Source organism: Falco cherrug, chromosome 7 (assembly GCF_023634085.1).
Source record: "Falco cherrug isolate bFalChe1 chromosome 7, bFalChe1.pri, whole genome shotgun sequence".
Classification (NCBI taxonomy): domain Eukaryota; kingdom Metazoa; phylum Chordata; class Aves; order Falconiformes; family Falconidae; genus Falco; species Falco cherrug.
Window position 1 is genome coordinate 17,914,274 of NC_073703.1, and position 15,716 is coordinate 17,929,989.

The 15,716-nt window shown below is 40.6% G+C and overlaps 1 protein-coding gene across 5 annotated transcripts in view; it reads right to left on the minus strand.

Moving 5' to 3' along the window:
* Positions 1–15,716, minus strand: part of RAB27A (RAB27A, member RAS oncogene family) — a 33,633-nt gene that overhangs the window by 3,434 nt on the left and 14,483 nt on the right. For all 5 annotated transcript variants that reach the window (XM_055715382.1, XM_055715381.1, XM_055715380.1 and 2 more), the window contains 4 exons: positions 5,144–5,316; positions 3,378–3,463; positions 2,510–2,613; positions 1,625–1,748 (listed from right to left, as the gene is read on the minus strand). In XM_055715382.1, the coding sequence (XP_055571357.1) occupies positions 1,625–1,748; positions 2,510–2,613; positions 3,378–3,463; positions 5,144–5,296 (467 nt within the window). In that variant the 5' untranslated portion in view covers positions 5,297–5,316. The remainder of the gene's footprint in view (positions 1–1,624; positions 1,749–2,509; positions 2,614–3,377; positions 3,464–5,143; positions 5,317–15,716) is intronic.

Here is a 15,716-nt window from a genome sequence, read left to right on the forward strand (position 1 = left end):
AACTTCGACTTGTAGCTCCCTATTCCTAAATGAAGTTGGCATTTTCACCCACAAAGATAAATATTTAATAAATTATTTCCAAAAGTCACACAGAGAGAGATCCCTTTCAAATCTGTAAGAAATAGCCACAAGCCATCAACCGCTGTTTAAAAGTTTTTGCTCCTTCACAAGTAGCTGCTTAAAGTACCGTCTGCACTTGCTGTTGTCTGTGTGACATGGACTTCAAACAAGCATTTTCGCAGCAGAAGGAAAAAATAATAAGGTAATACTGCTCTAATAGGTTGCTTGTGATTTGCCTCAAATGATTCTTCAAAGTCAAGGAAAGCTAATTTGTGACTATACGATAGGAAACAGCATGGCACAGGAGGGCTGGACCTCCAGAACAAGGCAGTCAGCACTGCTGACCTAGCGTTCACGCTATGCACATTCTGTAGGCTTTACTTTGGACCAGCTCTCATCTACCCATCCAGATTGAGTGCAGATTACTGGCTGGAGCACATAGTCTTGTTTATTCTTCAACCGAGAAGGAATCCAGTTCTCATGCTAGAAAGCTGCTCCACTATGTGAATCAAACCACAACAAAATATTTGGTTCAGAAGTGCACTTCTGATCCACGCTGAAATGCAATGTAATCCAGAGATGAGACCCATGGAAGAGTTAAGGGGGTATGAGTGCTATGGGATTAATTAGTGTTCGACAGAAACAAAGATTTCACATAGTTCCTCTAGGAACACATGACCTGTGCCTGTGGGGAAGGGCAAAGCTACCCTGTCTTCCTGCTGGTCTGACTTGGTTTTCAGACTCTCCCTGGGAGTCTGTGAGCACGCAGATGCCTGCAGTAAGACACAGCAATAAGACACAGCTTACGCCTATGGAGCTAAGCCACAAAAAATTCACCTAAGGTACAGTCCTACCAAAACTGCTTGAACAGTTGAGGGAAGACTGAGGAGGAGGCAGAGAACTAGGGAACTGGGGAACCGTGGTCTGGACCAGAACTGCTCTTCTGTGGGAACCCAGCACTCTGTAAGCAGACTGTGCAAATGCTGGGGAATGGGTCCCAAGGCTCTCAAAGAAACTGAGGCCACATGTTTCCATGGCCATGCTAGAGACAATGGTTACCTTACAGCAAACTTGTGTAAAACAGCTTAGCTTGTAAATTAGGATATCATTGCTTGGAATTATTTTTGCTTTCCCTAAAATCTGACATGACACTCATCACCTCACCAAATGCTCTTTTGGATTTCATTTTATAAGAGACCTGGGGTCCCTGTGCCCCTGGAAAGCCTCAGCACAGGCAAGAACAAAGAATTAGACTCCCATCATTCACCCACCTCTCCAGCTAAATTCTGTCTGTTTTCCAGAATGTTTGTGAAAACTTACTTTGTTTACTGCAAGGAAAGAAGAAGAATAACCAATCTCCAGTGCAGGAGTATTGCAATACTGATGAATTTTTAAGCAATGCAGAAACCAGTAATCTCTGACAGAAAAAAAGGTATCAATACTGGCCAGTTAAGCATTCTAAAATACTTACTCTCACAATAACCTTTCGGTATACAGAAAAGGCATTACACAAAACATTTCATTCTGCTTTAAACACAGCAATAACTGGAAGGAAGTTATTTACCCATATTTTTCTGCAAGTTCCTTAGCCTCTTCTTCTTTCACCATTCTTTGGTCTTCCAGATCACTCTTGTTTCCACATAATACAATGTCAGGGTTTTCACAATATGCATGCATTTGTAGCTGACCTAACAGCAACAACACGAATTGGGGTCACAACCTACTGTCACACATAAAGCTCATTAAGAGCACTACTGCATTTCAGGGGACACAAAGTCCTTCAGGAAAATTACTCTTGGAAAGATGGAAAACAAGTATGTTCTCTGTTATCTCACAGGACTTCTGCTATTGCACGAGGAGCCAGCGAACAGGTGGACATCTGCTATCATGTACCCAATGAAAAAGCCAGGGAGCGAGCCAGGGGAGCAGAAGCCTGGCAAAGTCAGCACAGAAGCTCTGTATTTGTAGCTTAAGGAGTTAGGCTCACCAAGCATCTTCAGTGAGCTGCCAGGAAAGGATATGCTTCCCTCTCCTGGTGGATGATGCAGTTTAGGAACTCCTTCGCCTAGATACATCAGCTTAGTAACACTTGCCTTCCATCAAGTTTTGCTGACAAAGCTTCAGGTGAGTCAAAACAGAGTTTTGCACAGGCTTTCCACACACTTACATTACTGAATATCACCAGAGCTGGGGATATGATGTTCTCTCATCCTGCTTTTATATAGGTTAAGATTCAAAGTCCAGTAGACAAAGCTGTATTTCAAGTCAGCACTAGAAGCCACCACTTGAAGCTATCACAATTATGAATGCAACATTTACTTTCTTCTGCTGAGAAAGCTATAAAAACCAGTATTTTCAATTCTGTTTCTCAGTGAGACTCCATATTTATAAAAATAGCCCTCTCCACACCCATGCAAAGAAATAAAGAAAAAATAAAGAAATGCCATACTTATCCAGTTCCTGACATTCAGAAAGCTTTGCTCATTTGTCAGATCAAAGAGTAGAAGAAACCCCATGGCATCTCTGAAGAAAGCCGTTGTCAAGCTACGAAACCTAGGCCAGCAAAGTCAAATTAGTTGGCTCGTCTCACAAGTTACTTAGAAAATATAATTGCATATAGTCATAAACCAGAGGTAACTTAAGACTGAATTAACTAGAACAAAATATTTATCGTAATCATTTTGCTGGAGGAGGGACTGCATAACAAGAATTGCTGACATTACTATGGTCTAATCAAGGCCTAAGGAAATCAAGGAGACATTTCACTTGAGTGTGACAGCTTTAGACAAAGACTTATGCTATAAAGCATGACTTGATCAAGATTCAGAAATTAAAATAAGAATGAAATTCAAACTTTGAACAGAAATTTTTCCCCTGTACGTATCAGTTCTTAATTTTAAGATCATCAACCACTGCTGCTAGTCTTTTGATAGAGAAATAGAAAAGAATCTTTTGAGGTGATTTCACCTGTCTGACCTTCCCAAGACCTCAACATATTTACAGAAATTTAAGGAAAACTAAAAAAAGAAAAGCTTTAAAAACATCTATATGCATTGGCCATGAAAAAATAAACTGACAGTTTCCAAAAGATGAAAAGCAACGATTACAGTTTAAATGTTCTAGAGTTGTAAATTACACTTGTAATTTAATGGGTATTCATAGGAAACTTTCCATCACTGTTAAAATAAGCGCACATTCCCATCTTCCATCGTACAATTAAAATGGAAAAATTGACAAATAGAATTCATGTACTTGGTTCTGTTTGCACCTAGCTTGATGACAACAGCCTTACTTGCTAGGTGGGTGGTGGAACATACCTTTCCTGCCCTGCAGTATCCCAGAGCTGAAGATGTATCCTCTGTCCTCTGCCACCAACACCATCTGGCCCGTTGGGTCTATACACCTGTAAAAGGTAAATTCGCAAGACTGAGTGTTAGCAATCCAGCCTCTGTAGAACACAAAATAACTGACATTTAAAGTCATTAAATGCAGCACTTGTCGACACAAAGATCCCAGCTACAATTCAGTCCCCTTGCTTTATAAGACAGAAGTAATATGGGTTACATTATGCTTCTTTTTGAATATTCAATTAGATGCAAAATTATAAAAAAGTGAAACTGGAAGAACATTATCCAATAGACAGTGGACTCAAAACAGATTTACAGCGACCATTGTCTCATTAGACAAGCTTAATTTTAATATTTTCATTTTCTAATTTTTCCTATTATCCTGTATCATGTTCAAATTAAAATATAATTACAAGAAAGCAACGATCGGATCAAGCAATCTGGCAATACATTCATACCACTATCAGAACCTCATTAGCAAACTCATGAAGATAATGATACCTCTTCTTAGGTGCCAAAAGATTGCTGGAAAAGAGCTGAGAGTAGATCTTATCATATCACAGCTTAAAAAGCAGAAACTGGATGATAATAATAAAAGCTGAAGAGAGTACTGGCATGAAATTATAAATAAGGGCATCTGTTAGCTTTGGAAGGATCAGATGAAAATAGATTCATGTCTTGTTTAGAACACTTCATGTTAGGTCATCTTCTTTACCTTCAACTGTCATTGTACCTAAGATTAAAGATATGTTTGTAACTCTGGTAAAGACACATAAACTTGCTGAATTTGTGGATTACGTGATTCAGGTCGTGAAACCTAAACCTTATCCTGCATTACCAAATACGCCGATCAAGCATATCTGCCACGTCTACTATCCCAAAGAAGGAACAGTAACTTCTTCAAGAGACCAGTTTCGCATTTCACTAAGATATTTACTCATTGCGCTACAGTGGTGCATTGTCATCCATCAAAAGCCAGTCTGCACAATGCCCATGACACCATCCGGATTTCTGGACACTTGGGAAATCATCAGACTACACTGAAAGGCATTTAATACTTCTACATAAGAATTAAAAAAATTTGTGCCAGCTCTATTTCTCAGTGCGGTAAGGACGAGCATCCAATTAGTTATCATAACGCACTGCTCAGCTTCATGTCAAACGTATGTTTGCCTAGTTTAGTAACAATTCAGGGCTTAAAAAATGCACCCCAAACTACCTTATTTTTCACAGTTCTTCTCTGGTAGTGGTAACTGCTTAGGAAGCCAAATAAGCTCCACGTATCATGTGATCCCATTTCATTCATGTGTTTTAAAATCAACATTGCACTCTTTGTACAGTAGCCATTTTGGTTCAAAAAAAACCAACAACATTTTTATTACAGCCCAATCCTTCCTCTTGAAGAGAGTTCAACAATAAAAGTGCTAATCCAGGTATTGTGTGCACAACTCTTGGAGTAAATACACTCATCAACACTTGCTGAGCAGTAAGAAATGGTTGCCTATATCAGCTCTTCTTACTTTAACTTTGGGAGAAACAGAAAGGGATAACACACAACAATGACAAAAATAACCAGGTCAAATGAGATCATTTCCTTGTCAAGAGATTAAGTACACAGTAAGTATTGATTGCACGCCTACACATAAGGATCAGATTTTTTAAAAATAGATTCTAGCCATCACCAAGATAGGTACCATTTTACAGTTTTACCACTTTCACTGGTTGTGAAGACTCACCACTCTCTTTTCCCGAAAGTCAATGCCCACCGTTGTGATAAATTTGGAATTAAATTTGCCATCTGTGTATTGGTAAAGAAGGCTGGTCTTTCCTACTCCAGAATCACCGAGTGCTAGAAATTTTATGAGGTAATCGTAGTCCCCATCAGACATAGTGAGAATTCAGAAGACACCTTAAAAAGCAAAGCAAAAAAGGATTAGTTAGTCAACAACTCTGCCAAGGCATATTTTGACAAATGTTTAAAATATAAATCATGATTTGTACCACAGAGCATCCAGCAGTGGGACCAGTTCTGTACTTGTACGCTGGTTTTACCTTAAACTCTCAATTATGCCATTTACCAATATCAAATGCAGCTGTGACTGAAAAAGGACATAGTTAATTTTATAACATTCTTCCTACTAGAAAGAGATTTTAACTTCAGGAGAAGACTGGAAAACAAGATCTAAGTATCCAAGACATCTGGAACACGAACTGCAGAACCATTTATAATCTGCATGGAAGCTGGCAAAAGCTACTTAAACCTACAAGCAATGTAATTCTGACTTTACGTTCACTGGGACGTTTATTAACATATGAAAAAAAAAATTGCCTGACGGCCCACTGTATTTAAATAAAAATGACAATCGTTTTCTATTAATAGCTATTTTTCAGTCTCAAATAAGTTATTTCATACAAAAAGGAAAAATAACCAAGCAACATTTTGTTGTTTATGTTGGGGTTTGCTCTATTTAGAGGACGAATTTTCAAAGGTTTTAAAGTTTTCATCATGATGCTAGTTAATAATTTAAACTAAATCTTGATCCTGAATTGCCATTAAACAACATACATTTTCGTGTGGCCTGTACACATTTTATGAAGTTTCTTTCTATCCTTTTAAGCCTTTGAAAAAATAACCATATTAGATATTGTGTGAACAAAGAGCAGTAAGAGCTAGAACATATTACAAAAATCACTGGTAAATTTCATGTATACTAGATACTAGAAAGACTGATGTAAGTGCACTAGTACTTCCCTGTTGAGTAGCTACTGAGCCTCTCTTCCCTGCAAACAAACAGTAGAGAGCTGCCTTATGTTGTGTTCAAACATACGAACATGAAAAGATAAGCCTAAAATAACCATTCTAAAAACAACATAAAACTGGCATTATATTGCCTCTTATGAAGGAGGGAAACAGATACCAAAATACAAAAAAATAAGATAGATGATGAAATAATATACAAAAAAAGAAAAAAAAAAATGTGCTGTTTCAACTGTAAGTATTTTTGGAACTACCTGTAGCTTGAACTACATAAAGATATTCATTTCAAGTCAAACACCGCAATAGTTTGCATCAATGACAAAATATCAAATCCCTTCTTGAATATCAACTGACAGTTTGAGGTTTAGAACAAACTCCGTTATCTCAATCACCACTGTTAAGCTAAAACCGTAACTCTCAAACCGTAACTATCTTTAAAGCTTCAACTCTGTAAGTACCACTCTTGGTTACAAGACAGAACCGTGATCAGTCAACTTAGCCATGACGGGACTTACCACACTCACACACCGACGATGGTCAGATTTACACCCAGATACTCTCCAACTGAAAAGTCAGTGGAAAGCATCTAACACCTTGTTGCCATTTCCAGTTTTCAAGTTTCCCTTTCCCCAGCCAAGGCGTATTTTGCATTATGCCACCGAGGACAGTAAAATCTTGCAGGAAAGGGGGTTTAGGTGACAGAGTTCACACTCACTACCACACCACAGCCAGCCAATTCACTTTCCACTGTGGCGTTTTAATACAAAGGTTTGCGCAATAGAGTAAAAAATTGAACTAAAAACCCCTGCAGTAATAGTATGAGCTTTTTACATAAATACACCACAATCTGGTCTGAAGGAGCGGCATATTCAAGTAAGCAAGCTGAACAGGCAGCCACACACTGACATAAGAACAGTTTTTGAAGAAATTAAAAGCCCTGACTCATTAGCCACACTCAATGTACCAGCAAAGGGCTTTTTGGGGGTTTTGTTGTTTTTTAAATCCTCCCCACTGTTGGGAAAGGAAAAAGGAAAAAAAAAAAGAAAAAAAAAGTAAAATCAGATTGCCTACCTTGTAGCTCTACAAAGTCTTTTAATTGAAATGCACTAGAAGGAAGGGAAAAATATTTTAAAAGGCAAACAAGGAGTTTTTTACTAAAGACTGGGTTTGATTTAGACTTTCATCTCATACATGGTTTTTCATTTGCCCTTCATTTGCCCATGATCTCCAAGGGCAAAGGGCTGTGTAAGCTGCCCCTCTACTCAAGTAAATGTTCTTTCAGCTTCAATACACCTAAACTAATTGTTGCTTAAAAGGCTTAAATGCAAATATTGGGGCCAGTATATTCTACAAAGCCAAGTTACCTTCACATCTTTTACGATGCTATCCGACCTGTATAGAAGTATTTGCCTTGTCTTGTTGATATTTTGTTAGCTAGCTATAACTAGGTACCTTTTCATAACAGCTACAAATGATAGTGCCACCAAATCACTGCTAATTAATGTTGTAAGAAAGCTAATCTATCATGCACCCTGTGCAAGATCTTATAGAGGAAGAAAGGGCGCTACAGCTCTTCCTCGGAGCTGTAAAACTGTTACGGTTCAGCTGCACCCTGCCACTGGACAGAGCTGGGTGAAAACTCTGGGTAAGAGAGGTCACAGTTAGACCTTGGGGCAGCAAAACCTAAAGGCGTTCCTAGCGTTCTATCCAATTTTTAGAGTATCTGTTTGGGCAAACATGCCACATCATTCGGACCATTTGAACCTCAATTCTCCATAGAGCTGGTAACAAATACAATTTGCAAATGACTGACAGAGGACTAGGAACCCTTCACAGGAAGGGCATAAAAATGCATCTGAAGGATTTGCTTGAGAAGGAATTTTTCTCCTTAGCCTTTTGAAATGCACACACCTTTCACTGCACCTCATAATGTCAATCTATTATTCAAATACCTCCAGGGAGTGGTTCTTGTGAAATCCTGCACAGTTAACCTATCCTTGGAGACATGCAAAGAGCTATTTTCATAGCAGTTTCAAGCCTTGTCCTCCTCCCTGTACAAATATTTAAAAAGTGATCTCCACCCTCTACTTCCCAGACCTGCAGTCCTAATGCCCAGACACATCCAGCTCCACATAACAGAAATAAAAATATATTCACAGCAAAGTATATTCATAGCAAAAACTGCTGTGGGGTTTTTAAAAGTCATGGCCCTGTTACTAAAAACCCATGCCATTTTTTCCTTTCAGTTTTGCTTTTTTTAAAATAAGACTTTACAGCTTCACACCTTCCAGTGTTTCCTTCCAGATTTTTGTACCTTGTGTATCAGGAGTGGGAAGCAGAAAAGGAAGAACCAGAGGAAATTGATGATACACTTAGAATTCATCAGGTCACCAAAAGAAAAAAAAAAAAATCTGAGTTCATTTTAAATGATCATTCCCAAATCTTGCTTCCAAAAGTAAGAACTCCTTGGCTGAAAAAAATCACTGATGGGCACAGTTCTAGGCTCCACATCAAGCCCTCCAGGGTCTTGCCTTTTGTAAACTCCTCCTTAAATTCCATTCAGCTCTAGCTTTGCACTTCACCTAGCATGCAGATAGACAGGGGTTATGACCAAGTGCTGGGAAAACTCCACCGGCCTTTTCTGTTGCTGACAGGACCCCCACAGCCATCACGTAAGCTGTGCCCATACAGCTGCTGCTCTGGAGCCTCCACATACACATATCCAGATTGTGGCTTGCCAAGAGGGGATGCTCTGCTAAACAAGTGCTCTTCTTGTTCAGTGGATTTCCTAATCCAAGGTACTTTCACATTAATAGGCTTCAGTATTAACAGGCTCGCATTTTTGCCTCCAGAACACAAATATCAGAACCCTATGGTGTGATAAAACATTCAAGACTATGGCAGTGCTGCTACTGCATAAATTAAGGAAATTGGCTTGGCATGCAGGCTTTCCCCTGTGCAGTCTGGGGACAGGGAATATGCATTTTGAACTGGCCTTGCACAAAACATGCAAATCCCATGCTGCTACAGGGCTGATGGGGGGGGAGAAGGAAAAGGAAGAAGGCACAAAAGAGATGAATAAACGAAAACATGAAGAAAAAAAAAAAAAAGGCACTGAGCTGCAAATAAAAATTTGTACCCACGTGCACAGTGTACAATTCAGGAAATCTGAACATGCTCTTAATCGGACAGTCCTCAAGCACAGCAATTTAAAATAAATTATACCACTTACCCCAAACTCTGCTAAAGGAATAGTTAGGGCACACTGGCAACAGTGCTTCCAATAGGAGTATTTTTCTAGCACCACCTCTTTTAACACACAACCAAGAGGCCTATGTGTCACCTGTTTGCATTCATGTTGATAGGTGCTCAGAGATAAGGAGGTGTGCCTCATGCCTCCCCATGCAAGGAGGGTGCTGCCTGACAGCATGGCTTGGAAGCAATTACACAGTTCACACGTCCTATTTATTCCTAGAGGCAAACAGCATTTCAGAAGAGATTTGTGCATGACCTACCTAGGAGCAGATCTGAAGTATGTGCGAAATCACACACACATCTTACTACAGTTACATTGTACCTAACAAGTGTTTTCATACTAAAACGTGTTTTACGATGGAGTATATGGATCACAGCTGTTCAGTTCTGCTCGCTGCTTTACATCCTCTCTCAGGTGCAAGGAGGATACAGCAGTCTCTAACACAAACTGCTGTTTTCTTTCTTTCCGTCTTGTGCAGACTTGAGGACACTGCATTGCCCCATAGCTACGATGATGAAAGCCATCTTTACCATACATTTCTAAAGAGAAAAATTATTCTGTGGCAAAGACTGGAACATAAGGCTTGACATGACTTCAGACCACACCTGCACCACAGCCCCATGTTGCAGAGAAGCAATACATATTTAACGGAGGAAGCTTGGAGGGGGGGAGCGTCCTCCCCCACACTACACCACCTAGCCAGCCCTCCCAAGAGCAAAAAAACCACTATTCTGTATGAAACTAGTCAAATAAAACCATTTGCTTGATTCAACCCATTCTTTCCCCTCATACCAAGTGAAATGACTCTCTGTACAACTCGGACATCACCCTGAGCATCCCAGACCTGCACTGTAGCAGCCATAAAGCCAGCGAATAACATGGGAGGCTATACCACACAATTATAGAGACATACTAATTCAAATCTGCCAAAACACAGATATTAGACCTATAATTAATCCATATGTTAAGATACCACAGATTTTCATCATTATCCTTTTGGGGATGGACAGCAGACACTCAGGGTTACAACTAACAGTGTCACTCAGCTTTCAGGTAGATCTTACAGACAGATAAATTGTGTCTTGGCCTTGCCTTCTCTGCTCAGGAAAGGCAGACCCCACTGGAACAGCGGGGCATTCACCAGGCTGCATCATAGAGACAGGAGTGAAGTCTGCATATTCCCCCTGCAATGGAGATCCAGCCCTCCATGGATGGAGGGAGCGCAGTGATGGGGTTACATCCCTCGGCATCTATCACAGCAAGGGTAGCATATGATAGGTGAAAGAGTTGGGAATCTGCTTAAGAATGTTCCACTGTATTAATATATAATTGAGCCATATTTGTAAATATACCACGAAAAAGTCAATGCTGTTTAGAGTTCACAAATGCTTTGCAAATGAAGGTTTTCCCCAAATATGGCTTTATTCTTAAAAAGCAGTTGAGGCTGCATGCCTGTGATTGAAGAGCTGACAGGGACATTGAGGGAAGAGGAGTCCAAATCCCACAGAGACAGAAAAGGAAGAGCCTGCAGGTCTCTCAATGAACAATATGTACATACAAGTACGTGGTAATAATGCACTTGTACAGGTTTGATCATTCTGCAAGTGCGAGTCAATTCATACGACAAAAGCTTCCCACCCAGGCACTCCACAGGCTTGAACAACTTCAATAGCTGTTTTACATGTCCCCTGATCTGTTATGGCAGAAGCACAAAGCAAGCGATCTGGACCTCAAAGGAGTAAGTTTGCTAATCCTGTCATACCAGCACTCCGATCACACTACAGCAAAGCAATAACCACATTCTTGCCTAGCGTGGGTGAAGCGTAGCCAACAGCCTCACCCTGCTCTAAGGCTTCAGTGGCACCTTAATGCTTGCAAAACTGGTCACCATCAGACACTTCCAGTTCTGTCAAAACAAGAGACAGAGAGTTAAACAATGTTCCTGCTAAGTCAACACATTATTAGAAGTGCCTTTGGCTAAAAGCTGCCAAATATGTAAAACGTAATATAAACAAATTATGACAATTTTTTATAAACTCAAGTAACTGCTATGCTGGGGGAAGAGTGTTAGTAAATAAGCACTTTACTGAAATACTCTGAGCTGTACCGGTTTTTTCTCAGTAAAACATATGACCTGGCTTGCTTTAGTTTTGGCCAAAATAGCACTTTCTGTGACTTCTGGAACTTTTCTAGAACAGAAATAACAGGAAGGAAAATACCCCTTCCTCTCAAAAATGAGAGAAAGAGATTCAGTTGCTCTGAGCATTTTTTTTGATTACTCTCAATTGCTTTACTTGACATTTTATTCCTATGACTTTTTTAGGTTCAGCTATAGAGGAATTCAAAGGAATCGTAGGATCAATGTCTAAGGATTGTCTTTTTCCTGGAAGGATCTATGTTATTTTGAGGGTGCTCAGAATACATACAGGAGTCTGCAAAAACACATGCAAAAACTAGGCTGCAAGGTTTTAGCTTCCAAATGCTGTTGTCACTTTTATCTCAGCTGAAGGTGCTCTAGGACACTTTGTCAGCTGTCAGCATTGCTAGAACTGCAGAATTTTGCAGAGCAAGAACTGACAGGCACACAAAGCACTCTGACAATGAGTTATAATGGGACATGTCAGGCATAAAATTGTGATCCTATGCAGAAAGGGGGCACAAAAAGAGGTAAGTGAAGCAACAGGCCTGCAGATGTGGTGAGAACTTTGCACAACAGGCCAGGCAAGGAAACAGCAGATTTTGGATTTCGTTTCCAGAAACTCAGGGCAAACTGGGAATGGAGAAGCCAGGAAAGGAAACAACAGTTAGGTTTGCAACTACATCTGCATTTCAACATAACCAAGCCAACGAAAAGGAGGCTGAATTTCAAAGACTGGCTGTTACATAAAGGAATGAAAGGCAGCAAGGGACTGGAAAACAATGGCAAGTAAAACCAGGAATGTTGCAGAGAATACTCCATCACTCCCTCACCACCCATATGGAAGGATCTCTGTGCAGTTTCAACTTCTCTGCAAAAACCACACCATCATCTCTATTCCCTCATCAGTTTCTAACATTTTCATGCTTCATGGTAATAAAATACTGTAAATAAAGATTTGCAATGCTACCTGATGAAAACAGTTGAACTCTCTAATAAGACCTGTCCCCTTCCTGAGAACAAGAGCTTTTGCCTCTCAAGTTACGTCTTTGAATTCTCATCAGAAGTTGCTTTCCAATTGTAGCAGTGAAGCTAACACCTGTACCATGTGAATAAATTCCAGAGCAGACTGGGAAAAATAAAGCGAACATTTTTTTTAAAAAAAAAAAAACAAAACAGCTCCATACTACTCACTCCTTCCTGAGCTATTTAACTGTTCCTTTAATAAATACGTTAAACCACAACATCCTACAAGTTAATGTGCCATGCTTTTTCGCTGACTTTATAAACAGGAAATTCAGAGCAATGTCCAGCATCCTTCCTTGACATGAGAATTCTGACCACTTTGGGATCCAGCTCATAGCTTACCCACAGCCTAACCTTAACATCTGTAACACATCACTACACTGCACCTGCCCTTGACAGTATCAAGGAATGATGAATGACAGTCTTGCATAGATTTACAGTTTCCAATCCTTTCAGTCAACACAGCAGCCACCAGGATTTCACCCATAAAGCTGGTCATATTCACAGAAGGATGGAAATATCCAGAAGCCTACCCACTCATTCAGCAACACTTCCAACTCCAAAAGTGTAAGGAAAAAGAGTACACTTTATTTCTGCCCTCAGAAATAGCCACTGGAAGATAAAGGAGAAGATAGTAAGAATCACAGAGGATCATAAGAATTGATCATTTCTTTAAGGAATGGTTTGGTTTTTTCTGGAGATAGCAAAAATCTCCAGCAGACAGCTAGAATAAGCAGACACAAGAAAAAGCAGAATAAAAGGAAAAAATAAAAAAATATAAAAACTGAAAAAGGATGCAATTTCATATGTGCAGTTATAATATGAATGAAGCAACATCTCAGGGAAAACGTGCATGTACTCATACTAAAGACAGTAGTATATTTCATGCTCTGCCTATGTGAGCAATTCAGTAGGGTACATGCAACACACCTTAGTCAGGCCAGGTTCTTTGTTTAAGCCCATTAAATCACACACTGCAAACAGCCAGAGGAAAATATTTGCATCTTCTTTAAAATGTTGGGGGTTTGGGGTTTTTTTTCTCATCCAGGGCAAGAAAATTCTCAGCTGCCTTCCATCTTGTTTTGTAGAACAGCTACCTGGAATACAGAAAATGATTCTCCAGAAGGTCACACTGCCAAGTTTGTGAAGGATACTTTTACTAGAGGGATGCTGCATTCCAGGGAAATAATCTGGCAAAAATAAATTATCATTATTAAGTCTATGAAAAGTTTATGGAAAAGGTCAGGCATCAGACAACCTCTAGGCACTGTTAGATAAATGTGAAACCCACACAAATATACAAATAGGACTATAAAACTGAATGATTCATCTAACATGATGTGGGCGAGTGTACAAAGGGGCGAGGCAGGAAAGAATTGCAGTGCAGAATTTAATCCACCTCTTCATCCTTTGGATTGGGAAATACCTGCTTCTCTTGTTTTTTCATAGGAGGTAAACTCTGTTTCTTGCTAACTCTGGTTTTTGATAGGAAGATGCAATAAAAGTTACTATTTTTGTTTGTTTTGTAGCTGCTACCATTCTTTAGCATTGTTGTTTTTCTATAATATTGTGATCTGTCCTTATTTTTGGTGCAAGTTACTTGACTTAGTTCAAGAGTAAATAACAAGGGGACATAGTATATAGCATTTCCTACATTTGTTCTGGCTATTTATTCCTCAGGAAATTAAAAGTTTTCTCATCGCTTAGATGACATTGAAATATCCAAAGATTTTTTAGTCCATCAGAAGTTTGTCTATGCATGCCAAATGAAAACAGCTAACCGCAAGGCATCACGGCCTTTTGGAGCAGGACTGAAGTGTTGGATCACATTTCCGGCACCAAAGAAAACATCTTGTTCCTCAGAAAACTTACTAGTTATCAAAGTTACTAACTGAACAAGTAATCAATATCCATTTCTAATGAGCTGGAAAATATTACCTATGAATATTGGGCATGGTGTTAGGAATAATGCTCATGTCATCACATCCAAGTGAGGAATAAGCCAACCAGAGCAGCAACAAGTGTTCCTCAGCTGCCTCTGGAGATAAGAGCCAGCAGTGTGCCCCGGTGGCCAAGGGGCCAGCGATGCCCTGGGGTGTACGAGGAGGAGCATGGCCGGCAGGTGGGGGGAGGTGACCCTCCCCTCTGCTCTGCCCTGGTGAGGCCCCAGCTGGAGCCGTGCCCAGTGCTGGGCTCCCCGGTTCCAGACAAGGAACTATGGGAGAGGGTCCAGTGAGGGGCTACAGAGATGATGAGGGGACTGAAGCGTCTCCCTGATGACAAAAGGCTGGGAGAGCCGGGGCTGCCCGGCCTGGCGAGGAGAAGGCTGAGAGGGATCTTCTCCACGCACACAAACACCTGACCGGGGTGTCAGGGGGACGGGGCCAGGCTCTTGGCTGTGGTGCCCAGCAACAGGGCAGGGGGCAGCGGGCACAAACTGGGACACAGGCAGCTCCAGCTGGGTGTGAGGAAGAACTTCCTTCCCTGGAGGGTGGCAGAGCCCTGGCACAGGCTGCCAGAAGGGCTGTGGAGTCTCCTTCTCTGGAGACATTGGAAACCTGCCTGGATGTGACTCTGTGCAACCTGCTCAAGGTGAACCTGCTTTAGCAGGGGGGTGGACTAGATAACCTCCAGGTGACCCTTCCAACCCCAACCATTCTGTGATTCTCTGAATAATAGTAAGTCATCTGTAGAAGTATTTCATCACAAGTGTTTCTTAAATTGATCTAGAAATAGGGCAGAATAAATTTAGTTATCTGTGGGAAAGCAAGGAAAACTGTCAGCTGAGAAAAGCCCTGTCCAGTAACTAGAAAAGGTCATTCCTCCTAGTCCTTCATCTCGAATCCAATGTCATTGGACTTGAAATACAAGAGACAGTCTGAGATGCCAAGCAGGGGAGTGGTGCATATAGACAGAGACGGATGTATCTAGATTGATAAAACTGAGGTTTAGAGCTAGCATTCACTTCTCCCAAATCATAAAAATCATGAAATCTTGACAAAAGCATCCTTGCAGGTGCCGAGCTCATGGGGCCTGCTCCAGATCATGCTGGCAATCACTGCAGCGTGGAGACAGCCAGAGCACTGCAGGCTGTTAGCATGACACTTGAAAGAAATTGAGAGATGGGTTGGT